General features: G+C 43.5%; 3 protein-coding genes across 13 annotated transcripts in view; all 3 read right to left on the bottom strand.

The window, feature by feature from the left end:
• Positions 1 to 5,704, bottom strand: part of LOC128265159 (microtubule-associated protein futsch) — a 68,719-nt gene extending 63,015 nt beyond the window's left edge. The window contains exons 1-3 of one of the 2 annotated variants that reach the window (XM_053000993.1): positions 5,574 to 5,704; positions 5,247 to 5,479; positions 826 to 1,037 (exon numbers count right to left, since the gene is read on the bottom strand). The gene's annotated coding sequence lies outside the window, so the exon portion shown is untranslated. Of the gene's footprint in view, positions 1 to 825; positions 1,038 to 5,246; positions 5,480 to 5,573 lie in introns of those variants that run through there. The other variant, XM_053000998.1, reaches the window with a different exon arrangement.
• A 186-nt stretch (positions 5,705 to 5,890) lies between these two features.
• On the bottom strand, positions 5,891 to 10,328 carry LOC128265163 (RILP-like protein homolog). 5 transcript variants are annotated; one of them, XM_053001007.1, is made up of 5 exons: positions 9,247 to 10,328; positions 8,665 to 9,149; positions 7,957 to 8,052; positions 7,761 to 7,886; positions 5,891 to 7,600 (listed from the first exon to the last, which is right to left on the bottom strand). In XM_053001007.1, exons 1-5 carry the CDS (start codon positions 9,859 to 9,861, stop codon positions 7,468 to 7,470), a joined length of 1,455 nt encoding a protein of 484 aa, XP_052856967.1. In that variant the 5' UTR covers positions 9,862 to 10,328; the 3' UTR covers positions 5,891 to 7,467. The 5 variants fall into 5 exon arrangements, with proteins under 5 accessions (XP_052856967.1, XP_052856968.1, XP_052856970.1 ...); XM_053001008.1 differs by having other exon boundaries at positions 5,891 to 7,595; XM_053001010.1 differs by having other exon boundaries at positions 5,891 to 6,098.
• A 149-nt stretch (positions 10,329 to 10,477) lies between these two features.
• LOC128265160 (uncharacterized protein DDB_G0283357) lies at positions 10,478 to 24,703 on the bottom strand. 6 transcript variants are annotated; one of them, XM_053001000.1, is made up of 5 exons: positions 24,283 to 24,703; positions 17,940 to 18,394; positions 16,993 to 17,440; positions 13,456 to 13,906; positions 10,478 to 13,088 (listed from the first exon to the last, which is right to left on the bottom strand). In XM_053001000.1, exons 3-5 carry the CDS (start codon positions 17,130 to 17,132, stop codon positions 11,838 to 11,840), a joined length of 1,842 nt encoding a protein of 613 aa, XP_052856960.1. In that variant the 5' UTR covers positions 17,133 to 17,440; positions 17,940 to 18,394; positions 24,283 to 24,703; the 3' UTR covers positions 10,478 to 11,837. The 6 variants fall into 6 exon arrangements, with proteins under 6 accessions (XP_052856960.1, XP_052856961.1, XP_052856959.1 ...); XM_053001001.1 differs by lacking the exon at positions 24,283 to 24,703 and adding an exon at positions 19,618 to 19,877; XM_053000999.1 differs by lacking the exon at positions 24,283 to 24,703 and adding an exon at positions 19,669 to 19,877.
• Positions 24,704 to 24,747: the final 44 nt, after the last annotated feature.

Here is a 24,747-nt window from a genome sequence, read left to right as displayed (position 1 = left end):
GTGTTTCAAAAAAAAAATAAAGCTTTTTATCTATTTATATCTTGAAACACGTGTTTAACTTTTTACAGTCTGTAGACAAATATGAAGCGAATCAAAAATTAGACTTAATAGAAAGTGTTCGGTTTGTAAACAAATTAACCATGTATGTTGTGAAATATTATTATAACCACCCAGATATCAATCCTAACAATATTGTTATCCCTACGGGTGTCTTCAAACACCATTTAGGCGTTTCCTTTAATGTTGGCTCACACGAAAAAAGAGCTCGGCAGAAAACTTTTGGCTATTCAGATCGGAAAAAAGCCTTTCGGCCACCTCCCCTCCCCTCCCGTGAGCTTAGCACTGGGCGGAATCCGCTTAAATGCCATTTCCGGTACGGCAAGTGTTGCATACTTTTTGTGGATTGCATGCTTTGCAGGACGAAGGCACATTGAAGCGTACCGCCGACTGTATGGGTGCACAAAAAACAGCCGCATGTCGGTATGGGATTTCCACCAAAGGCGACAACTAAGTTCTGAGAACAGAGTGAATTGAGATGAATTTACTGCGGGACAAGTGCAGCTGCCAGTTTCTTTTGTTACGCCCCCAGCCCCTCAGCCCACAGCCCACAAACTCCCCCGCCTTGGGGGCCAGCTGCATTGCAGTTGCCATATATTCATTGTACCATCCTCGGCCTACTCCGCACCACCTTTCGTGTCTCCTACATTCGTTGACCAAATTGTATATTCTTGCATTTAAAGGGGGGGAGTGGTCGGGTGACAGGGCGGCCCTGGGAAATGGTTGCTCTGAAGCTTTAATATCAACACTTGAACACTTGACACTCACCCATTGTCCGGCACTTGGCGACTGGGTTTTCTTTGTTTGGCCACCAGCAAGGATTCGGTTGCTTCTTGCGTCCATCTCCACTAGCTCGCCCATCTCCTTATCGCTCCATCCTACTGACATGTTAATTGGGTGGACGAGTGGCTCCTATTTTCGCCTAGGGCACAGGTTGGACATCTCATAGTCTCTCTTAAGGTATCCCATATATAGCATATCTGTAATTATAATTTATCTGTTAGTTTTCTTAGTTGTGATCATATTTAGAGTATTATGGAGTGGGAAAAAAAAACATAACTTGACCTATTGGGTGCCGGTTTATAAGTGGTATACCTCTAAACATTTGTTGCTATACTCTTCTAAAATAAGCTCCATCCAACTGACATGTTAATTGGGTGGACGAGTGGCTCTTATCTTATTTCAAAGTTTAAGATGACTTGCAGAAAGCGTCCGTCCGTTTCTACGCAAACTAGTCTCTCAGTTTTAAAGCTATCTTCATGAAACTTTCCCAAAAGCTGTCTTTCTATTGCAGGTAGTATATAAGTCGGAACGAGCCGGATCGGACGACTATAGCATATAGCTCCCATTGGAACAATCGAAAAAATAAATTTAAAAAAATTATAACTTTGCTGTTTATTAATTTTTAATTTTTAGTTCTTTGATATATAGTAATGGTTATATATTTTAGAATTACGGTTTAAATTTCATTAAAATCGGACGACTATATCATATAGCTCCCATAGGAACAATCGGAAAAAAAATACAAAAAAATATATTTTTGCTGTTTTTAAAATTTTTCTATTAGTTCTTCGACATATAGTAATGGTTAACTATTTCAGAATTACGGTTTAAATTTCATTAAATCGGAGGACTATATCATATAGCTCCCATAGGAACGATCAGAAAAAAATACAAAAAAAAAATTAGAACTTTGCTGTTTTTAAATTTTTCTATTAGTTCTTCGACATACATATAGTAATGGTTAAATTTTTCAAAATTACGGTTTAAATTTTATCAAAATCGGACGACTATATCATATAGCTCCCATAGAAATAATAAAAATATATAAAATAACTATCTAATAATTGAGCTGCAAATCATCATTGCTTCAATGCTTTTAAACATATGTACATATGTATACGCAAGTAAATAGCTACATATATGAACTTGGGCTTGCCGAAGTTTGCTTCCTTTCTTGTTTTTTTACTAATAAATACGACATAAATAAAAGTGCTTTAGCTTGTGGACAATTGAAAAAACAAAGAAGTTGAAAAGAATCCCCTTATGGAAGATGTTGCGATTGTCGGCCACGCAATGATAAGAATGGAAACAACAATACACAGCCAAATTGAAGAACCAGATCTCGCTCACTTGTCATTTCGCTGTACGACCCATTTATGCTCGCCTGTCCAAATTGGAGCACTTATGGTACAAAAAATGCACGACGTTCAACACAGCCTGCAATGTACGATGCATAACGGCTTACAGTGTAAATCACTACTAAATCTTGATATGGTTTAGCAGGAAACAACTTTCCAGTTAACTTTTAAATAATCCGATTAATTTCGCGCGTATTGTTGTTTCTTTATTAAGGCAAAGCTTACAAGTTTAGCTGGGTCACTAACCACGAGATAAAATGGCTGTCCCACTCTAACCGGCACTAAATCTTTTTCATTTATCAGCCATCCCTCTCTAACCTGCACCCAAGGCAGGTGGAGTGCAAGCGCGATGGCAATAGTGCGCTCACACTATTTCTCGCGAATTTGGGTCGTTGGCCTGCTGGCGCCTGCTGCTCGCCTGGTGATCCGTCTAGGGCAAGTTCCTAGAATGTTCATTCCAATAAGCCCGCTGCAACATCGCGCGGAAGCGCTCCAAGCCAAACAGCTCCAAAACTCGTAGAATTCACCCGAACGAAGCAGGCCACCAGAGGCGCCAGCAGCGGCGAGAGTGCGCCCAACATGTTGCGGCGACATCGCGTCATGCGCGTCGCGTATTAAGCAGGCAAACAGAGACGGCAATAGGTTGTGCCAACTGTATGGGGAGGGACGGGGCGTCAATCCTGGACGCCACTTATGGCCTCCAGTCACATATGGCCAACTCGAAGGCAGCGAGTGTTAGCGAACGGCTAACACTGACGTACACTAACACATTCACACGCGACAGGAGCGGTGGAAGCGGTCCACAGTGGAGCGGAACGGTGACGCGGATGAGCGCGAGCGTTAACACTTTCGTTTTCTTGTTCCAACCTGGCGCTGGCCGCTAAACAGGCGCCCAGAAACGACCAGCAACCGACTGCGGCCGCAGAAGCGGTCCAACTGTAGACTCTCGCGCACTAAAACCTCTATGTTCATCCCGCTCTGGCTCATGCTCACCACTCGCATCAATACCACGCACACATTCCGCAAGAGAGATGCACTCTGTGCGCTCTCTTTTTATCTTAGGGTGGCCATGAGATGGCATTGTCCTTGTATAAAAAACAGTTTTCAGGCACAGGCGCTCATCGAGTGCAGTCGGCGTGCAGTGGAGCAGCAGCAGCCAACTCTCGTTTTAGCGTGATTCGCAACATGTTGCCCAGCAACATTTTCTGGCACCCCTCTCTTCGTTGAGCTCATACACAGTGAACACTCGTTGGTTGTCACCGAATTTTTTAACGGAAGCTTGGTTTAAATGCAACTAATTAGGAATTCATTGCTATTCGTCTATTGTTAAAAAACGTTTAACATAAATCGCAACGTTGAGTTCGAGTGGTGAAATAAAAATATCCATTGCAAGGCAAAAGTTTCTTCTTTTCTTCACGTATAATATCTAGGGTATCCCCTTTAGGAATCATTGAATTTTGGTCAGATGATTGGTAGCTGTTTTTAGCTGTTTATTGTAAAATAAACTATCAAAAATGTCAACAATTCAACAACCTCGTTGATCACCATAGTTCCGCAGAACGCATTTTTAACTACGAAATCAAATCTAACTATCAAATGAGTAAATGGTCAAACGTTCAAATCTAAATTATAATTTTAAATACAACAAGAACAAAGAAAAAAAATGTAACATGTTTGTAAGTCCCAACAACTTTAAAATAACTCACTTATGCTGTTGGACAATTAAAAAATTTTTGGTTGTTTTCTTATATGCTGATAATTTCTGATGAACTATCAATTTTCCGTAAAAGTCACCTAACATAAAATGTCTGGCGGTTTTCAGAAGTTCAACCAAATATAACTAACGAATTTTCATATGCTCAAATCAATCCGAAATATTTATTCATTGAAGTGAGTCAAAGGACCACAGGTAAATGCCACCGAAGTATGTTTATTAATCCCATCGTTATTGGTCCAATATATCGGGCAAGCACTGTGCGACAATCTACAGTACACCGGGATCCAGTTGCTCTTTTCCAATGGGCACTGTACTCGCTCTCTGGCGGGAGTTTTGAGTGGTTACCCCTCCGCGTTTAACGGAGCCTACGCTGCGGCTGCTGCGAGCCTGTTCGAAAATCGACTAACTGAAGGCCCCTGAAATCGTAGCACACGAAGATGAAGTTCGGACGAATTGTAGCCGAGCCGTAATCGCAGGGGCCTTTGTAGAAATTCATTAAACACTCCTTCATTTGTTTAATCCACCACGGGACCTCCCTGACGCTTTCCTTCTGGCCAGGCCAATTAGTGGAAAACGCCCCGCCCACACTGACCACAGGCACAGACGCCTTCTTCATTAGCTGCAAACATTTCGACCTACGATTTTCGCAGCGCATCTTCTTCTATCCTATTACGCTAACATCTTCTTAATTAAAAAGCTGACAACGCCGGTCCCAGCTGCCACGTCCTCCTCGCCCACACGGCCGGTGGCAAATTTTTAATTGCTTAATTGGAACTGCGTAGAAATCCCGTAGAGAATGCCCAGTTAGCATCCCTGAAAGAAGTCCAAACACCCACCCCTCCCAACAGCCTGTTGCTGGGCAATTAAAATGCAGCCGCAGCCGCAGATGCAGATGAGGGGGTGGGGCTCAAGGTCGTCCGGGCCGAGCAACCACCACGCCCTAGATACGCCTCAAACCCGGCGTGGGGAACAGGCGCCCAGTAAGCGGCAGGACACGAGATGCTGCTGACGCAGGACACGAGATGCAGGATGCGGACGCGGATGCGCAGGATGATGATGCAAGAAGCTTGGCTTGCCCAGGCAAAAAGCTTTTGGGGAAAAAGCTCCAAGCACCCCGATGGGGGAATCCCCCAGGAAGAACTGTTACGTAATGGCCAGCCTATCGTACCCAATGAGGACTATTATTTTGGCAATGGCGATTCGTACACATAAGAACCCGGTCCAAAATATGCTTCATGAACATATTCAGTGGAAGGAAACCGCCATAGTCGAGTTTCCCGACTAATAGATACCCGCTACTCAGAAAAACACTTAAGTTTAAGTCTACTTACCTTTCAGCGACAGAGCATACACTGTCCTAAGTGCAATAGTGCTGTCCGTATGCTTCGCTGCGGATAGGGTGGCTCCTCACCCATTCGTCGTCTTCAACCACTATCCACATCAAACTCCTGGATTTCAGCAGCCCCATCTCCCTTGAATTTTAGTTCTTAATCTCTCTTCAAATGGCTTGTAATAACATATTGGCTGGCAGCGGTCATCTTCTGTTTCTGTTTTCTGTTCTTGACTTTTCTTGAAATTCATTGTAAAAAAATTTAATTCGAAAAATAAAAAAGGCCCAATTAAATTAATTAAGTTGTTCAAAGATATCACATGAGCACCTTGAAATCTTTGTAATCGTAGTGGTCGATTTAGCCCCAACAAAAATCATTCCATCCAAGTCGATGTCAATGGTTTATCCCTCTGGACTTTAATTCTTGACACTTCTTGCTTGTAAATAATTCTTGGCTGGTAGCGGTCATCTTTTCTCTTGAGTTTTCTTGAAATCCTTTGTTGATAATTTTGATGCCAAATAAAAACTATAAACCAAATTAAAACTAAGCCTTAAAAATGTTGTTGAAAGATATCACATAAGCACCTTGAAATCCTTGTAAACGTTATTGTCCACTTAACTCCAACATAAATCATTCAATCGATGTCAATGGTTTAAAATTTTTATTCTTGACGGTAGCTCACGGAGAGCCACTTATAAATTGTATGTATGTAGGTACAGGGGTCGAAGGTCGAGCAGATGTGGAGTCGTTGCCATCTTCGTTTCACTCCGATCCTCAAGCGTGCTCCGGTCGCTCCCGATTTGCTCCTAGTGACACCCTGGTACGCATTTAATTTTGTATAATTGTTGCCGTCTTTTTGGTTAGTCATAGTTCCGTATAATAAATTATTATTATATAGTATATAGTAAAGTATATTATGTATAATGCATGTGTATATGTGTATATAAATTTAGTTAACATTAATTCACCAAATACTTAATGTCTCTCCATCTCCACCATCCTCTTTTGCTTAGTGGTCATTTTAACGATCTCAATATTCTTTTGTTAGTCCATTTTCACTTCGAAACAGTTACGCTCAAATTTATAAAAGTTCAGTTGCCACAATTTGTTGTAATTGAAACGAGATACATAAATTGTTTGAGATGGGGTGCAGGGGAATGGACAGGTTGAGGGTCGGGTTAATAGGTCCGAACAATTAGTCTTTGGCACATTTAAATCAATGCTATTGATAAAGCTGATATGTAACTGGAGTTTCCTCGTTTGAGCTTTGTGAGTGCAAAGGGAACAGAGTGTTAATTAGTAAGTCAAGCGAAGATTGAACCTCGAACATGAATGAAGTCATCCCATTTTGAAATTTTAAGTTTTTTGCCGAATTTTCTAAAAATATGTAGCGCCCTTGTGGCAATTAACACAAACTTATTTCGGCACAAGCTTTATATTGGTTTATAATGAATTAGAAAAAAAGACTTCTCTAGGCTTTCGACTGAAAGCACTGGGCTTTAAAGTATATTGGATTACGATTTAAATTCACACTGGTTTTAAAACAACAAATGGAGAAAGCTGGTCAAGCCATGTACATGGTAAAGCTAGTTGGTAAAACATTCGTTTAAGACTGGTCGACAATCGGATTACTTGGAGATTTTCGTTTTTTTTTGGCATCTTTGTGCACACTAATGCGATCAATGGAATCTAACATGCTTCGTTTTAGTTAGTTTAATTCAATTCAACAAACAATGCGCTAAGTTTGTAACGTTTGCTAATTATATATCAATTATATATTTACCGTTTTTTTTTTGTTTTGATTTTCTCTTTCTAAAGTTTGCGTTAATTGATAAATTTGTAATATATATATAAGGCCGCATGGGGCAACTGCTATGAGAATGCTTGAATACCTTCCGACAGATGTATATTCAATTGGGATAGTGCTAGCCGGGTTCAAGAGAGATAGAGTGGGGATCGGGGATAGTTAGACTACGGATAATTGAAGCAAAACCTTCTCATTCTTCGTGCACTCTCTAAAATCTGGAGTCCCAGAAACGGAGTCCTCCTACATTTGCTTTCATTTGTTACTTTTGATTTCTTTCCCGTTTGTCTTAATTCATAAAAAACTCACTCGGCAATCTTTGCACATTTCTTGTTCTTGTTCATTGGAACACTTGCATATTATCCAATTCGGTTAAGGTTTACGGGTTACGAGTTACGAGTTACAAAGAAACGCTTATTACGTAAATAAAATCGCATAACAACTTAGAATTAAGAGTGCACAGCAATCAAGTGTGTAAATTATGTATGTACAGCTCAGGCGGAGCAGGTGAATGGCGAGAGAAAGGGTCAGATAGAGGCAGTTGCCTAAACTAAACGTTAATCAAATAATAAATAAATCAATAAATAAGTAAAGATGCAAGATGCAGGGTGCGGGGCAGTGCGAACGGATACGGAAACGGAAAAAACAGAAAACAGAAAACAAACAAAAAGTGAAATGCACGCCAACTCGGATACTTAAGGGGCGCTTACTTCGCCGCTGTGGAGGCGGCCACGGAACCGGGCGTGGCTTGAAGTGCCATTTTGGAGAGCGTGGCCAGCGAACGCTTCGGGAATGTGTTGTTTCCGTCCGAGGGGTCCGAGAAGAGTTTACGGAAACTGCAAGACAAGGTTTTATTATGAATTAGTGTGAATAAAGGCTCCCCTAGGTAAAATGCATTATTCTTACAACTTGCGGATTCCCGACTCGGAAGTCTTTTTCCATGGCGCATCGTCCGGCTCGTAGGGCAGCGGTCCCTGCACGGGCGCATCGTGACCAGGCGGCCTGAAAAATTGTATAAATATGTGTGAAATTAGTGATTACAGCTCTGCAGACATTTTTGAAAAAATTTCAAGAAAATCGACCCGAAATTACAATTATTTGACCAACATTTAAGAGCAGAAAAAAATATCGTCAAAACTCAGCGCACAGAAACCCAAGTTTTAAATAACATAATGAAAATCCTTATTTTTAAGAATAATTTTTTTTAACAGAAATACTCGTTACAAATTATTTTATTAAATTACTTACAAATAATAAATATTTTAAAAATATAGGATTGGTAATAGTTTCCTAGTTACCTAAATAATAAAGGAACTAAAAAAATTCACGTTTAGGGTTATTACTTAAGCCTTTGTTTATTTTAAATTATTTATATGATAACAATACATATCTAAATACCTGTTGACCTTGCAAACACTACGCCAAAGCCGACACACAAATGATGAATCACCTGTTTATGACATGTTTGCATCATAAGGTCTATTTAAATATTGTTAGCACTTAAAAAAAAAAAATGACTCAGCTTTTAAATGCTATTTCTTTATACACTTGGTTTTTCGATAGAAGTTCCAAAGCAGGGACCGTGAATAAGAGTTAGAGAGAGGATGCACTTACGTCTCTCCGGCTGCTGGTGGCTCCAGTTCGTTTGCTTCGGCCGCCGCCTCCTCCTCAACGTCGTCGTTGTCCGCCAAATGGCCATCGTTCTCCTCGTCGCTTTCGTCGGAGCTGGAAAAGTGGCGTTGTCGCTTACCCTTGGCCTGCCTGGGCGGCTTCAGCTCCGCCAGCTGCTCAGTGAGGCCGTCGATGGTGGTCAGCAGCTGGTCGCGCTCGCTGATCAGCTCCTTGAGCTCGCGCGTAGTGTACCGCGGCCGATTGGGATCGTTCTGGCCATCGTCGTAGGAGGCCACCAAATCCTCGTTCTCTTTTTCGGCCAGTCCCAGGCGCTTGCGCAGCTGATTGATGTCCCGGCTCTGGTCCTGCAGCTGGGCCAGAAAGTCGGCGCGCTCCTCGCAAAGCGTCTTCACCTGGGCCTGCATCAGCTTGTGACGGCGCCGCGTGTCCCGCTCGGAGGCCTTCAGACGCTCCGCCTGGATGGTGAGCTGGCAGAAAAAAATGCGGAAGATCAGAAAGTGTCATAAACTATCACCCATTCCTATCAAGTTAGGTTAAGTCTTTTAAAATGTCCATGTTACTCACGTGCTCCAGCTCGCTGTACTTGTCCTGTAGCTCCCGCTCGCGGTTCTTAAGCTCGTCCCGCTGCTTGTAGATCTGCTCCTTGAGCCGCTGCAGCACCTGGGTGTCCGAAAGGGCGCCGTGCAGATCGTGGTTGGTCATGCTGATGATGCTCTCGGTGAGACTGGCCCCCAGCCCGGAGCTCTGGGCGGAGGAGGACTGCAGGTCCTGCGTCTGCTTGACCAGCCGCTTGTTCTCGTCCTGCAGCGAGGAGACGAGGTCGACCAGCTCGTTGGTCTCGCTGCGCCACTGCTCCTCGATCAGCTCCAGCTCCTTGTCGAAGCGGCGCCGGAACTCGGCCTTTTCCAGCTTCTCGCTCTCCAGCTGGGCCACCTTGTCGCGCAGCTCCTGGATGGTGGCGTTCTCGCGTTCATTCTTCGTGGCCAGCGCCTCCAGCAGCTCCAGCGTGTTGATGATCTTGGGCATCAGCCCGCTGACGGCGTCCGTGCCAAAGCGGTCCATGATGCGCTCGTACTCCTTGCCGATGTCCGATGCCAGGTCGTACACATCGACCACCCCGATGTCGTCGATGGCGTCCAGGACCATTTCACCCATCTCATTGAGGTGGAAGCCGGGCATCCAGGTGGTCAGCAGCAGCAGCAGTAAGGTGGCTGGACGACTCCTGGTGGCTGTGGCTGGTGGGTGGGTTTTTACCTGGTTTCAGTGGGACTGTACAACTTCCGGCGACTGAAGACCCGCTTCAGTTGGCAGCTGTGTTCAGGGCGTCCTGTTTCTGGTAGTCTCTTCTTCCAGCAGGCGTTCCAGGTGTTCCAGGCGTCCCAAGGGCGGGGGAATGTGCGATCCGCGATTTGCAATCCCCAGTTCCAGGCCTTGCACACACACTCGCAAACCTACACTGGTGCTGGTGCGCGAGAGAGTGGGAGAGCGGTTTCGAATTCACGTTCACTTCATTCACTAGCGCTCTTGTTGTCGTTTTCGCTTCCGCCGTTGCTACCGATTCCCACATAAACAATTTCTGCTTTTCGCAATTTATTCGCAAGCGAATTTTTGTTGAACTGGAACTGGAAGCGATGAGTAATAAATGAACTGGTTCCAGAGCGACAAGCCGATAACAATCGGGAAATGGCACAGTTTTGGATAACGCAAAACATTTGGCGCCAATTGCAGAATAATTTAAACTATACCAAACATTTGTTTATAAAACAGGACTTCAGATATTCAGAAGCACAAAACGTCCACAAAGTAAATTCATTGTTTTATTAATAAGTTTTTGTTTACAAAAGTTGTATAAAGAGTTTTGTTTGGTTTGGTTGTCACTTTTAGTTTGGTGTGTTTCTTTGTAAATTGTGGTTACTGGGTAGGCAATTAATTGTATTTTACACGTACAATTAGCAATAACTAAAATACACTAAAATACAGTTATGCAGTGTCGACTAGCAAAGTTTATCCATCTCTCTTTTATTCTCCCGCCTTGTCTCGACTCGTCTTCTTCTATCTTCCTCTATCTGTACAGACTTGTTTCTTTAGGTTTCGCGGGTTCTTTAAGTACATTAAATTAGCTACAGTTCTTTGGGTGGTTTTTGGGGAACTCTCTGGGTTGATACATAAAAATAATACACAAGTTCACGGCTAGGCATAACACTTTAGCTTTCTCTTTAGCTTTACTCTTTTGTTTAGGGACTAGATTAGGAACCACATTTGTACAGTTTTCGTTCTTTCGTTTGTGTTCTCTTAACTGCGCTCGCTCAAATTAAGTTAGGTCTAATTTTAAGGTAAATGTACAAAGTCAAGATATTTTCCTTTCTTTTCTTTTTGGTTGTAGCTCTCAAAAAACTTAACATTAAAAACCCTAATTACAAAAAAAAAAAAAAACAAAATAAATGGCTCAATACGCAAAAACAGAATAAAAAGATTCTAGCACTAATGTTAAGTTAGGTTAGCAAATAAATAGTGACCTGTTGTCCAGGTCCTTTGGCAAGCATTCTTGATGGCAAGGCTCCTATCTTTCTTTTTGGCACTCAAACTAGGCGTAAATAAATACACAGCGGTGCCTCAGAAATCACAAGGTTATAGAGGTGCCAAATGTATGCAAAAATAAATGTTAGGTCCTGAAGTCCGATGCATTCCTTCCAAATAACTACATTATATTTTTCACAGCATTCTTTTACACACCTTTATAAGTGATTCGAAAACCCTAGTGATTTCTGTGGCACCCCCGAAAGTTATAGTTAAAAGTACTCATAAACGTAGTGGGATGGGGTTAGTTAATGGTGGCTTAGACAAAATACTAGCACCCCTTCTGGGCATCTTGATTCTGTTGGTTCTGCTGCAGGGCCAGCTGCCTGAGGAGCTCGGAGTTGTCTTCCTGGCGCTTCAAGCGCTTTTTCTGGCGGTGGAGAGGAGTGGGGCGGCGGCGAAAGACCGCCCACCACGCCCACATCCTTGACCAAGGCATCTTGTGAGTCATCATCATCGTTGTCGTCGTCGTCTTCTTCCTCCGACTGCTCCTCCTCCTCAGACCGCTCATCATCTATGTCCACTATTGAAATGATGTCGCTGTCGCCGCCATCGTCTGGATGACTCTTCACTGCGGACTAGCTGGTGGTGGCCTGCGTTTGCAGCAGGTTGGCGGAGACGGAGGTTGAGGCACTGGTAGTGACCGCGGGCGAGAGGACACTGGCGCCTGGGAAGTGGCAAGGACACGCGGGATTGGGCATGTGGCCCGCCTCACTGTTCAGCTTGCGCGTCAGCGTCTGCCAATACTCGATTTGGGCATTAATCAGATCGATCTTCCGCTTGCTTTCCTCGATTCTTAGCGAGTTCATCAGCTCCTGGTGCTGGCTCCTCGCTGGTCCGCCACTGGGACTTCCGCCTACGGTGTTGGCCCCGCTGTTGACTCCGCTGCTGTTGGCGCTGCTCCCGCCGCTTCCGCTGCTGTTCAAGGCGGCAGGGTGGCAGGGCACTGCCACAGCCAGACCGTTGTAGCCATTGAAGCTGCCCGCCGCCCCAATGGCCACGCCGCCCGTCTTGTCCCGCCCCAAATGGTGGTGCGACTGCTGGGCATGGTGGTTGCCGTTGAGCAGAAGCTGAACTCCATTGGCGTTCACCGTGGAGTTGTTCGTGCTGTTGCTGTTATTGTTGTTATTCCCGCGCTGAAGGCGTGGCAGCTGCAGAGTGGGCGGGGTGCGGCGACTGCTGGCGGCCACCGACGAGGCTGGGTTAGCTGAGGCGTAGGCGGCATTGATGGCCGCCTGCAGCGACTGAGGCGGATTCACAGCGGACAGGCCCAGGCCGTTCAGAAGCGTGTGCTGTTGCACTTGCTCCGCCGTCAGGGGCAGCACTCCACTGCCAGTAGAGCCGCCATTACTGGTGGCAGCGTTGCAGCCGCCGTTCTGCAACGTCTTGTTGATGTTGGCAAAGCTGCCCACGCGAATGTGTCCCACCGTCTGGATGGTAATGTCCGGCTTGGGTGCCGATGCATAGCTCCCGCTAGAGCTCACCGAGGTCTTGGTGGAGCACACGGGCGAGCTGGCGGCGCGGCGCACGGGATCCGGCAGCCCATTGCTGGTTCCATTTCCTGGCAGCGAGGCGGAGCAGACACCAACAACGCCGCCGCCGGCGGCGGAGGAGCTAACGCCCACCTGCTGCAGTTGGCGCAGATCCGTGGGGAAAAGCACGTCGTCCTCCTCCTCCAGGCACACTTCCGGCGCCTTGGGGCTCAGACAGTCGTCGTCTTCGTCGTCGTCCAGGCAGTCCATTCCGTTGTCCGTCTGCTCGTTGTCGCTGATCGTCTCCGACTTGATGAGGATCACGTCCGTGTCCATGCCTTCGGGGTAGAGGGGCATCTGCAAGTGGGAGGCAAACAAATGATACTAAAATCAGCTAAGCTGTAAGAATTAGGATATAGATAAATAAGTTTGTTCAAGTTTGTACATTTGAATTAAAAAAAGGATTAGGTAAATAAAATGTCGTTTAATAGTAAGTCAGTCTTAGTACAAACGTCTTCACATTTCACAAGTGAGTTAAATTAACACAGGGAAAAGAAGTTTATTCGCATTTGAATTTGCCGATACACCTTTGCTTCATCAGTGCTTATATAGGTTGCTCTATGTAGTCCATGAAAATAACGATTGAATTTCATTTTAGTAAGAGCGCACAAGTAAAGCTAGCTGAAGAAGTTATAAGTGCCTGAAATCTTAAACACGAGCCCACCTTGGAGTCGTCGTAGTCATCCGCGTGGTGTCCGTTCCCGCCTCCGTTTCCCGCACCGCCTTGCTTCCCACCACCTCCGCCCGCGCCCTCCGGCGAGAGCTGCTCGGCGATATACTGGGCCACGGAATCCTGCTGCGAGAGCGTGTTGAGCAGGTCCATGAAGGAGTGGTTGCTCTTGTCCTCGCCACAGAGGTCCTTTTTGAGCAGCAGCTTCATGTTCTTGTACAGCTGGCGCAGCTGCTTGGCGCTGCGCTGGTGGTAGACCCGCGAGTTGAACTCCTTGGCGATCTGCAGCCAGACCTCGTCCTTCTTGCGATTCGACTCCGCGTCCGTGCGCTTGTTCTCGATTACGTCTTTGTACTGCGCCGCGTAGCTCAACACCATGTTTCGCTCCCGCTGCGTGTACCGTGGAGTCTTCTCCATTTTCAGCCGTTTGCAAGACGTCGTGAAGCTGTAACGAGGAAAATTCGGTAGTCGGATTAAAATCGCGTTTTTTAAAGTTTGTGGCTTTCATTTCTGTAAATCTGAATTAGAATATTGCCTTTTAATTTGACATTTCATTTTTGACCCTAAGCACTATCATACATTTAAAAGTTTGTTGTTTTTAGTTCTTGATCAGTATCACTATGCGAGTTGATATGGGCATGTCCCATGTAAAGTCCCATGTCCCATGTAAAGAGGATTTTATGATATACCTGTCTTAGAAACGCTCAAGAAATATATTCGAAAATCGGCATAATTTAATCTATTTACGCATAATTAATATTAGAATATTATATTTTTGTTATTTCTTTGTTTAATGCATAGCTACATATGTGACGCAAAAAAGTTTGTTTTTATTGTTGGTATAAAATTAGTTAACATTATCCAACAATGTAAAAACAAATGTATTACTCAGCTTATTTATTGGCAATGAGTTAAGATGCGTAAGGTGAAAAATGTATTATCTTAACTTATTTGACCAAGTTTAAGTCTTTTGTATATTATGTGCTCCTTATATTTTATTATTGAGCTTTGAAGAACGATGCCCAGAAGTTCTTGGTTTAATTTTGGCTTGGATGACTTCGAGATCCGAATGCTTCAATGTGGCTCTTTGAAGGAGAACTCCGCCAGCTGCGCACCACCTTACCAATCTCTGATTACACACCCCCTTGCCATCGATCCCACCTATACAACCGCCGTTCTTTAATTAATAAAATAATAAAAACAAAATGAAGCGCAACTGCTCCACTCATTGCCACCCACACACACAGACGCATGGGCTCAGTTTGTAAAAGTGATGTGCTGCCGGCGCAGACGTAAAAAGAGAGAAAGAAGCGCAATACACTGAGAAAGAGCAGCAGGTCATATGAGTAGATATTAACCTGTTGCTAAACAAATCTGTCCTCTAAGTACCAGGCAATCGATATATAATTGATAAATTATGAGCAGTGAATTTTTATTTCACTGTAGGCCACCCCTGTGAAATCCTCGATAACGGACCGCATTAACCAGCGGCTTACCGCCTTTTATCGATTGTTCCGAAACAGTGTAGATGATCCTAAAAAATGCTCAATCAAAGGATAATGGGCACCAAAGCTGCTCTTCAGAGGTGGCAAAAACAGAAGTAAAAGGACAGGGACAGCAATAAAACTATGCACTAACCGATATCTTATCTGGAAATTGGAGATTAGCGTGAAACTCTCCCACACAAAAAGCACACATACATGGACGAGGGAGAAGAGCCTGAAAGAGGGGTAGTGTACTCACGTTTTAAGGCCGCGCCAAAGCCGGCGAGCGGGTGAAAAAAAGTGGGTGGCAAACCACGAAGAGAGCGACGAAGCGGAGAGAGTGGGGAAAACGAAAACGAATCAGCCACAAACTTCGCGAACGGCGGCGACGAGGCGCAAAGCTCGACTAAATTTGAATTCGAATTCGGGCACGCTCAGAAGTACCGTTGGAGTGCAGCGACGTCGGCGCTGGGCAAACAAAAATAGGAATAGCAGAAAAACCTCCCCCTTCTACCTCTTCCCATCCAATCCCCCACACAGTGAGCTCCACTGTTTGCACACACACACACGAGCACTTGTGTGAGACGTAATTAAAGCTTAAAACCGAGTTTACAACAACAACCCTCGAAGAAGCAAAGGCGAAGTCGAAGCAACAACAGCAAGACTAAGAGGCTCAAGAACAGTAAAGTGAGTTTACGAGAGAGCGAAACTTGGAGAAGAGAGGAGGGAACGGGTGGGGAGAGGTCCCCCACAACAACAAGAGTAGTTTATAAATAAACGTTGTTGTTTTTGGCTTGAAAGCGCCAAGCTGCAACAAAGTAAGGGTTGAGCTGGCGTGTAAGAGAAAACGAGAGAGTGGAAACTCAAGAACAAAAATATTTTTGCCCACGCGGTTCTAATTAATGAATGGGTGACATAACCTCAATTGACTGGGAGAGGAGAAAGATCGACAGGAAAATAGTACACCAACCGATGTAAGAATAGTTTAGAACTTAACCTTAACAGTTGGCTTTAGAAAACCAGGTCCTTATGCCCCTTTTTTCAGTCTTAATGGTATTCTTATATTGAAAAATTTCATCTGTTTAGCAGTTGAAAGCCTAGATTTAACTTACCCTGAAGGACGAAAAATTTGGCCTGAGAGTTCTGAAAGTAATGTTATCTTACTCATATATGTACATATACATATGTAAATGTGCATTTACCACTTTACTCGTTTCAGGATCAATTTATAGTTTATGATGTTTTTATTTACACAGTTAAATTTTTTGAAAATAGTATTACAGTTATGAAAGAAACAACAGAATATCATAATTACGATAACAAGGATAACTGAATATAGTACTCCATGTAAATTACATTTTGGAGCAGTTTAAAAAAGGATTTTATGGGGTGTTTATGGTATGAAAACGGTAATTGATCGATTGCCCGTTGAACTGTACCAGTCTGAGCAATCGAAGCGGCATTGCTAAGCGTCTGCGTCACTGCGCCGCTGTCGAGTCAAGTTTTAAGATAAGATTTGAGGCAGACTGCTCAGTATCTGTATCTGTATCTGTATCGGTCCCTACGTGTACATGTGTGGGTTCGCTTGGTTTTGTTTCGTTTCGTTTCAGTTCGGTTTGGTTATCTACGAAATCCGCCGGCAATGGGGCTTCCATTCCATTTCAGCGTAGCGCTGAGCAGTGCAAACAAGCAAAGTTTACTTTTTGGGGACCACAATTGTGGGGCAGCACAAGCGTTGCTTAATGCGATACCTCACCTCGAGTTATCTACACACATACACACTCACACTCGCGCAAGCCGCGCAACAGGTGGAATTATTTACTGATAAGCCGCTGATAAAAGCGAGCCCAGGGGAAAAGGGGCAATTGAGGTGGGAGTGAAGCTTCACCCTCTGTGGGTGGGGGTTGCAGGGGGTCTGGTGAGTTTCAAGTTCTAATTGGCTTTGTTTGTACGCCGATAACGCTGCAAACCCCGCACTCAGTGCAACCAGTCAGCACCTTCCCGTTCATCAAAAGCCCCCCTGTGGAAACCCCGGTTCCAGACGCACCTGACTCCCACGTTCGAAGTAGATGTGGTTGTGGTAGTGTTTACTATTCTTCTGCTTTTCCTCGTAATTAACTGGTGACTCTGGCGACGCAGTCTCCTGGTAATCCGCGCATGCTTTCTGGCGGGGTGAGGGGTACGCATTTTCCCCGAGCGTCGCCAACCGCAGCGCTCGAGTTAACAATTTTTACTGCTACTGCCAGAGCAGCGGAATCGGGGTATCGGGCAGCGCTCACCGCTGAATGGGTGTAATGTTCCCCGTATTTGTGAGCGTAGCAAAAGAGCTTGGAAATACGGGCAAGCGTTGTGCAATCTTCAATCTCGAGCGTCAGAGTCACACATTTAAATTCGGGATCTCGTGTCCAGTTCCTTCTTTACTCAAGACCGGCTAAGAGCTTATATCCCCATCTTTTAATCATTAAACTCTTTGCGTAATCGGACTAAATGTAGAACTTTGAGAAGATTAAAGTTTGAATTAAGTTTTAGATAAATAATATTAAGTATACTTTCCCCCTCTTTGCATTTAGAGAAATCAATCTGCAATGTTTTGAATTATAGCACATAAAATGTATCTAACTAATTAAATTATTATCCCTATGTATCTAAAGATTTAAAGTATAATTTCACATAATGTATGTGAATACACATTGCTGTGTCTATTTACCCATTACCTGATGTATACCTCATGGTATCGAACTGTAAAATAACTTTGAATAGCCCTTAAGTTTGACTAAAGATTAAGATTATGCGTTTCTCCCCTTTTATCTTTTAGGAATATGTTTAACTATATGCACATAATTATTAACTATTTAATATATTATTCCTCCTAATGTAATTCAATATACATAGTTGTATCTATTTACCCATTACTTGTTAAATCTAAAACTAGTCAAAGACATTATTAAACAGGATAAGTAAGTGGTTAAATTATTTTCAGGAGCCTGGACTCACCTGGATTTTTAAGCTGGCTACGGTTTGAAATGGATTTCGTTCGTAGCCGCTGATCCACGGCCCTTCTTCACTTGGCCTCCTCCTGCTCCTCCTTATCTTTTCTCTCTTTATATGTTTATCTTTCTCTTCTTTCCTCTATTCTGGATTTCCTTTAAACTGAATCTGTGAAATTCGAACAAGAACGAACGCACGGCTTGTTGTTCTTTGCCTTCGGTTCACGCGGCGTATGCGCAATATTTTCAACTACTTGTCCAACGTCGCTGACCGCCAGCTGTCTCTGTCCCGCTCGCTCTCGCCCTGTCTCTGTCCCTCTCTACGCTCTCTTCCGAAGACTTTGTCTATGGTTTTCAGTTTTCGGTTCTTTGTGTGCGTTTCTTCCTATTGGTTTTGATATCGTTTATAGCTGAACGCTCGTTTTGTTTCCACTGCTCACAGTTGTTGTTTCAAACCTTGGACTAAAATTAAAAATACATAGAGAAGTGAATTTGTTAATACGAAATCACGCCAAAACGTAAACATCAACGGAGATAGAAAGCGGGGGGAAAAGAGGCGGGAAAAAGCGCAGGCATGTACGGATACGAATACACAGCACAAACAGAAGAAGACTTCTTGACTTGATTCGAGTTCTGCCCTGGGATCCCACCAATTCAGCGCTCTTATCTGTTCTGTTCTGGCCCGATCAGAACAGAACCTGCTCTATCGCACCCTCTCCATTTGGGAAAGGAGAGGAGAGGAAATCCCCTGGTTAGGCCTCACTAAAACCGCACTGAAACTAATATCTAATCTGGCTGTATGGCTACCCGGCATTATCTTATCGCCTTAAGGTGGGCTTGTGGCTCCACGGAAACTTGGAAGTCGAGTGGGTGACTCATCAAACATCGCCCACCAACCACTACACACCTGATCCGCCGTACTCGATAAGCTACGGCCAATGGCTTATGTTAATGGGCCAAATGGTTTTACTGTTCAAAAAGAGTTTTTGAACCCCAAACAAGGATCTATTGCAATTCACTAAAATCTGGCCAATCTCGACCAGTAAATATATATTGCATTAAAAATTGTTGAACTTTTAAAAATCTTTTCACCACAGTTTTTAAATTAAATTATACCAAAATTTTATTTAAAATAACAGATAAATAAAAAAAACTTTTAAAGTATGTAGAACGAAACTGCGCAATCAAATAAAACAAACCAAGACCCAAAAAGAGTCTTAAGCCAGTCTTTAGAAAACAAGTAACTAAGGATCTCATTAGCCCATCTCAAAAAAAATGTTATGCTTAAAATATAGATATATATCTAAGCCCGTTCCAAAGATGAAATATAATAAAAGAACTCAGTGAATCGGGGGCGCAGTCATACACTTTTTATATAAAGCAGTGTATAGCTTTGGGAATATATGTTTATGACGAATCAAGAATTCAATGAATGAAGAAGACGCAGATCTCGGCCATTGCAAACAAACAACAGCGAAAATCGAAGGAAAGCAGAGGCATTCGGAGCTGGCCCTGTTCATCTGCTTCTCTTCGCTTCCGTTCGCCCACACGCCTTGGCATGAAAAACAAATGATCCCCCAGCCACTCGCCATCCCCTAAAGCCCCCTAGTACCCCCAAACAAAAAATAGTCGCGGACCAAGAAACAAAATTTGAAATCAAAGCGCAGAGACGAGAGTTGTCTTACCCGATACCCGTACCCGTACCCGTTCCCGGATAACCGCTGCCAACCGCTTACCGTTCCGAACTGGCCCGATTCGGGATTCGAATGCTCAGGTTCTGATGCTGCTCCGTTCCTTGGCCGCACTCAAAGAGCAGCCGTCGCAGTCTAATTGAATACTGAAAGCGAATTCGGAATTCAGCCGCAGAATACCGAGACTCGAGCGGTCCGAGCAGCCGTCGCAGCCTGTTGGCTGCGTCTCCGAAGGTGCACGCCCCCCCGCCATCCCTGTCGGCCGCCTTCCGTCCCCCGTCTATTGGGGTCGAGCTGATCGCGTCGAAAAGCGCCATGAGGGGTTGGCAAATTTCCAACCGAAAGTTCTGCTCTGCCACCGCGCATCTGTATCTGTGCAGCCTCCCGTCCACGAGTATCTGTATCTGCATGTCTGTCCAAGAGAAAGCGAGAGAGCGGAGCTTCGGGAAAACGATTTTACACTACGAACAGCACAGTCGCAGCAAAAGTTATTTACAATGCAAGCCAGCAGGAAAACAAAAGAAAATGCAGCCTGGGATGGCTTTGTATGCCCTCTGGAGCAGCGCCATCCAAAAGTTCTCAGCATATTGGGGCTTCTGAAGAATCTGAAGAGCCTAACACAAACAGTAGATACCTTAGATATACCTTAGATTTTAGCTGGATTTTAGCTAGATTTTAAGAAGATTTTATCTAAATATGTTCAAGAAATATAGTCTCCATATTTACTTTACTAACTTTGAAATTAAATAAAAAAAATTTAACAAGACAACATATCTTTTTAATGTTGGTGTACTTTATCCTTGGAACTAAAATAAATTTAAAGGAATGACTAATAAAACTTTTAAAGTGAAAATAACTGAATTTTGAGTTTCTGGCTTAAAAAGTAAAGAAACCGCCGAAAGTCAATCACAATTTTTTTCGCGTTGAGAAAACCAGTTTCATGGTTTTTACGAAGGGTGTCCGTTAAAAGTTTGTGGGCGGTAAGGCAACGTCCTGTTTTTGAAATGCAAGAAAGAAAATTACAAAACCCCCAAATTGTAATGTTTTCCTATAAAAAGTTTCCAACCCCAATGTTTTACCATTCCATTATTTTGATGCTTGGTTTAATATCGATTCAAAACTTTAAATCAAGTTTCCGGTTGAAAAAAAAAAAACCATAAGGCAATTACAAATTGCACATTTTCGAATTGAGAAAAACTTTTTTATTGGTTCCACGAAGGGTGTTCTTTGAAAGTTTCTTAGAGTTCGTAGAACACAGATCTTTTGTAAGCAATCACGCAAGAGCTTAGTGCCACATTTAGTGCTCTGTGTGTACCAACACATCCCGGAGAGTTCCTGGTTAATCCTCATTTCTGACGCTTGTCGGTCCTAAACCGATCTCATCCAAACCGATCTGATCTGGCCCAATCGCTCGAGTACGCAACTGTACTTGGCATCTCGCAACATGGCAGCTAAAAGTATTTTCGACTTTATAAATAGCTGCCCCAAAGTCGCACAGAGTGAGAGGTGGAGGGAATGCGAGAGAGAGATCGGTTTGGATCGCTTTGGTTTTGGTTTCTGGCTAGGAGCGGTGGGCGGAACGGGCGGCGGGAACGATATTCGGGCTGGCAGGCATCTGCCTGCGTTTACAAATAGCCGTTGTTTAAGCTCTCTCGCCGAAGATGAAAATTAATGGGTCCGAGCGTATGGAAAACCATATTCCATATTCCATTTTCGATTTTCCCCATTTCCCCGTCTTTTCCCCGTTTTTCCGGTCCCCGTGTTTCGGCGATTGTGCGCTGGTGTGCGTGCGTTTTTGGAAACTCGAAACTAATGAGGTTGGGCACGTATGCCCCGCCTTGCGGACGCCTCTTTTTGTCCATGCCACGTTGCGTCACTTGCCCCCTGACGGACCGCCTTCCCTGCCCCGCAAAAAATAGGTAGTTTACCATCCTTGAGCTGGCCTTGCGATTCCCTAAAAAATATATTGGCTACACCAGCAAAATCAATTTTTAATATACATTTAGTAGCAGTGGTTATATATATAACTAAACGTTCTAAGTAATGGCATTATTCAAGGCGTTTACAAACACTCATAATATTAAAACAGGGGAAATGGAAAAAGCGTATTTAATTGTTTTTCTCTCCTGCTGTAACTATTTTTCAGTAAAATGTAAAAACATTTGCCCAAAAGTATTAGACCCAAATAAGGGCCCCATTTACACTGGTAAAAATATACGTAAAATGTCTAAGCATTTTGTATTCAATTCAAATATTTGTTGGACGAAAATCAACGTCCATTGCGGATATTTTAAATTTATTTTATGCATGGAAATTTAAATTTTTCAATTGACTATTTCGAAATTAATTTAATTTGACTATTTCCGAATATCTGGAAATTTTATTTCATTTAATATTAAATTAAAATATAATTCTTTTAAAACTAATAGGTCTCCTAAAATCTAATATCTTTTACATTATCTTAAACATGTTATTCAATTTAATATACATTGCATTTAATATTATCTTTTTATATATATTATTTTCATTTGAAATAAAAGATGTGAAATTTAATAGCCATATTTTTTTTTGTGGATCAAATTGTGGAATTTGGGATAAGGGAATACACAATCTTTCTGACTCCTACAAAACCTATAGAGCCCCCACGCATATCTCCATATCAAATCCTGATATGTGGTTATATTATATCCAAGTGTCGGATGATAAGTGAACTGGTTTGGGTGGGTTGCCAGCCAGTACTACGTAGTTTTCGTCCGATGGCCCAGGCCCAACGAAATCGAGATGGGCCGGTCTTTGAAGACTAATTCGTTGCGTTGGTTTTTTTCTTGGCAGCCGTGTTTTTCACTCGCAACTCGCGTCTGCCGCTGCAATTTGAGTTCAAATTTATTTTTGGCAGCATCGCCGACGGTGCCCCCGCCCCTGCCCCTGCCCCTGCCCCTTTGCCCCGTTTTTTCCCGCTTTTCCCGCTCCCCTGTCCAAGTTAAGGGAAAAGCGGGGTTGGGGCTGAGGATCGGGATCAGAGGCCCGATCGCTTTGCTCTGCCTTGTGTCTCTGTTTGTGTTTCTTTATCTAGTTGTGGGGTGTGAGTGCGTGTCTGTGTTTAATATAGGCTTCCGCCCTGCACCGCCCCGCCTCGCCTCGCCGCCGAGCCCCTGTGGCAGCCCTACTATTTGTTTGTGTAATCCATTTAAAGGTAATTGAACTTCCCTTTCCACCATTCGCCTGCCGCTCGCAAGGTACCCCGAACTAAGCCGAAGTCGGGACTCTATATATAGACGGATAAATAGACGAGCGCGGGCTTCGAGTGCCCGGCATGGGGCTGGAAATGGAAATCGGGAAAACAGAGCCAGCGCAGGAACAAAGGGAGTGGGTACTAGACAGCAAAAGAACCTGCTCAAGACGAGCCCAAAATTAGACAGCCAACGATACCAATGAGTGCTATTTCGAGAAGTGCCAGGGCGATCTTGGTTCAGATCACAACGGATCGCAGGGGATCAACGATCGCAGTTGGAACTTTGAGATTTCGTTTTCGGAGCAAAGTCGGGAAAATTCACGTTCGCTCCGCGATATTTTTAGGCCAAAACAACATTAAAGTTTTCCCCGCCCCTAACCCATGCGCCAGCTTTTTCCAATTTTTTCAGTTTTCCATTATTTTTGGGCGAACATTTTGGAAGTACCTGATGGCGAGGGGTAAAAAGGTAGTACAATAGTTTTGCAGGCAAATGTGAACTGTTTGGGCTTTTGCCTTGAAAAAAGAAATTTTATATGAGACGAACCTATAAGAATTTTGTTCATTATATGAAATATTATTAACGTAAGCATTAACGATTTTCATCAATGGTGAACGATATGATTAGCTGCGTTGTAAGTTTTATCAAGGCCTATTTTTTGGGGATTTTAAGACCTGTTTCCAAAGTTCAAGAAAATCGGAATTTATTTGGGAAGAGAATGATTCTAATGATTCTTAAATAAATTGGTAACAGAAAGTTAAGGGATTCTTATGATTTCCAAAACTTACCTATAGCTTAAGATTGTATCGAACTTAATGTTGGCATATGCATATGAATATACATATTGTACATATTTGTTGTTATATCACACATCCACATGAATTCGTGAGTAAAAACTGTGGCTTAAGATCATAAATTGAAGATGACCTCCACCAATTAATATTTTCCAATATACCGGCTAATAGCTTTTCGACATAAATCGATAAAATTTATTTCGAGTGAACACAAACAATAATAAAGCGCGCTCCAAAAGGACGAAAAAAATGAAACAACAACAGCTTGGTTTTGAGCTTCAAGCAAGAGCTTTAGCCTAAGGACAAAAACAAAGCTCTGCCTGCACACATGTGTGTGTGTGTGTGTGAGCTGGGAGCGTGTGTTGATGTCATAAATCGAAAGAACAACAAGGAGCAAACAGCTGTCCATCCGAGAAAACGAAATCCAAAAACTGAAACACGTTCTCAACCAGGGTAGTATCCAAAAAAAATCCGAAACCTCGTTTTGGATTTTCAAGCGCGCTCTTGGGGTGGAAAAACTCACACTTACTCACACACACGCGCTCCGCTCACACACACACACACAGACGGAGCTTAAAACTTCAATTGGATTTGATATGTAGTTTTCCTTTTTTATATGCGATTTATAAACTCACTTGCTGTTTTTTCTGCTACTGCTTCTGCTTCTTTTTGCTCTTCCTCTTCCTTGGCCCACATGCAACACGCGTTTTTCGCAATGTTTTCCAGCTTACTCAGCACTTTTCTCCGCACACATATGCTCTCTGAGCTCGACTTCGATTCGGCCTGTGCTTGTGTGGGTGGCTGGACGATTTACCGCTTTTCGGCCTTCTTGCCGACGACACAAAACCAAACAAAAAGCAAAAAAAAAATGGATATTTTCCTCAGCACCGTGCCCGCAGTTAGAAAAATAATAAACACGGCAAGCAATCACAGCTCTCTGGCGGCAGCGCGGCTACAACGACAACGACAACGGCAACGGCGAGCGTCGGCAAATGGACAGATTCAGATTTGTTGTTGCGTCGCGAGCAGCGAAATTCCTGCGGCAGAGAGTAAGAGGCGATAGAGAAGGCAGGGCGCCAAATTTGAAATTTGAAATCAAT

Source organism: Drosophila gunungcola, unplaced genomic scaffold, assembly GCF_025200985.1.
Source record: "Drosophila gunungcola strain Sukarami unplaced genomic scaffold, Dgunungcola_SK_2 000097F, whole genome shotgun sequence".
In the NCBI taxonomy this organism is placed as follows: domain Eukaryota; kingdom Metazoa; phylum Arthropoda; class Insecta; order Diptera; family Drosophilidae; genus Drosophila; species Drosophila gunungcola.
The sequence above is the reverse complement of the archived record's forward strand: the minus strand, read 5'-3'. Positions and strand labels throughout refer to the sequence as shown.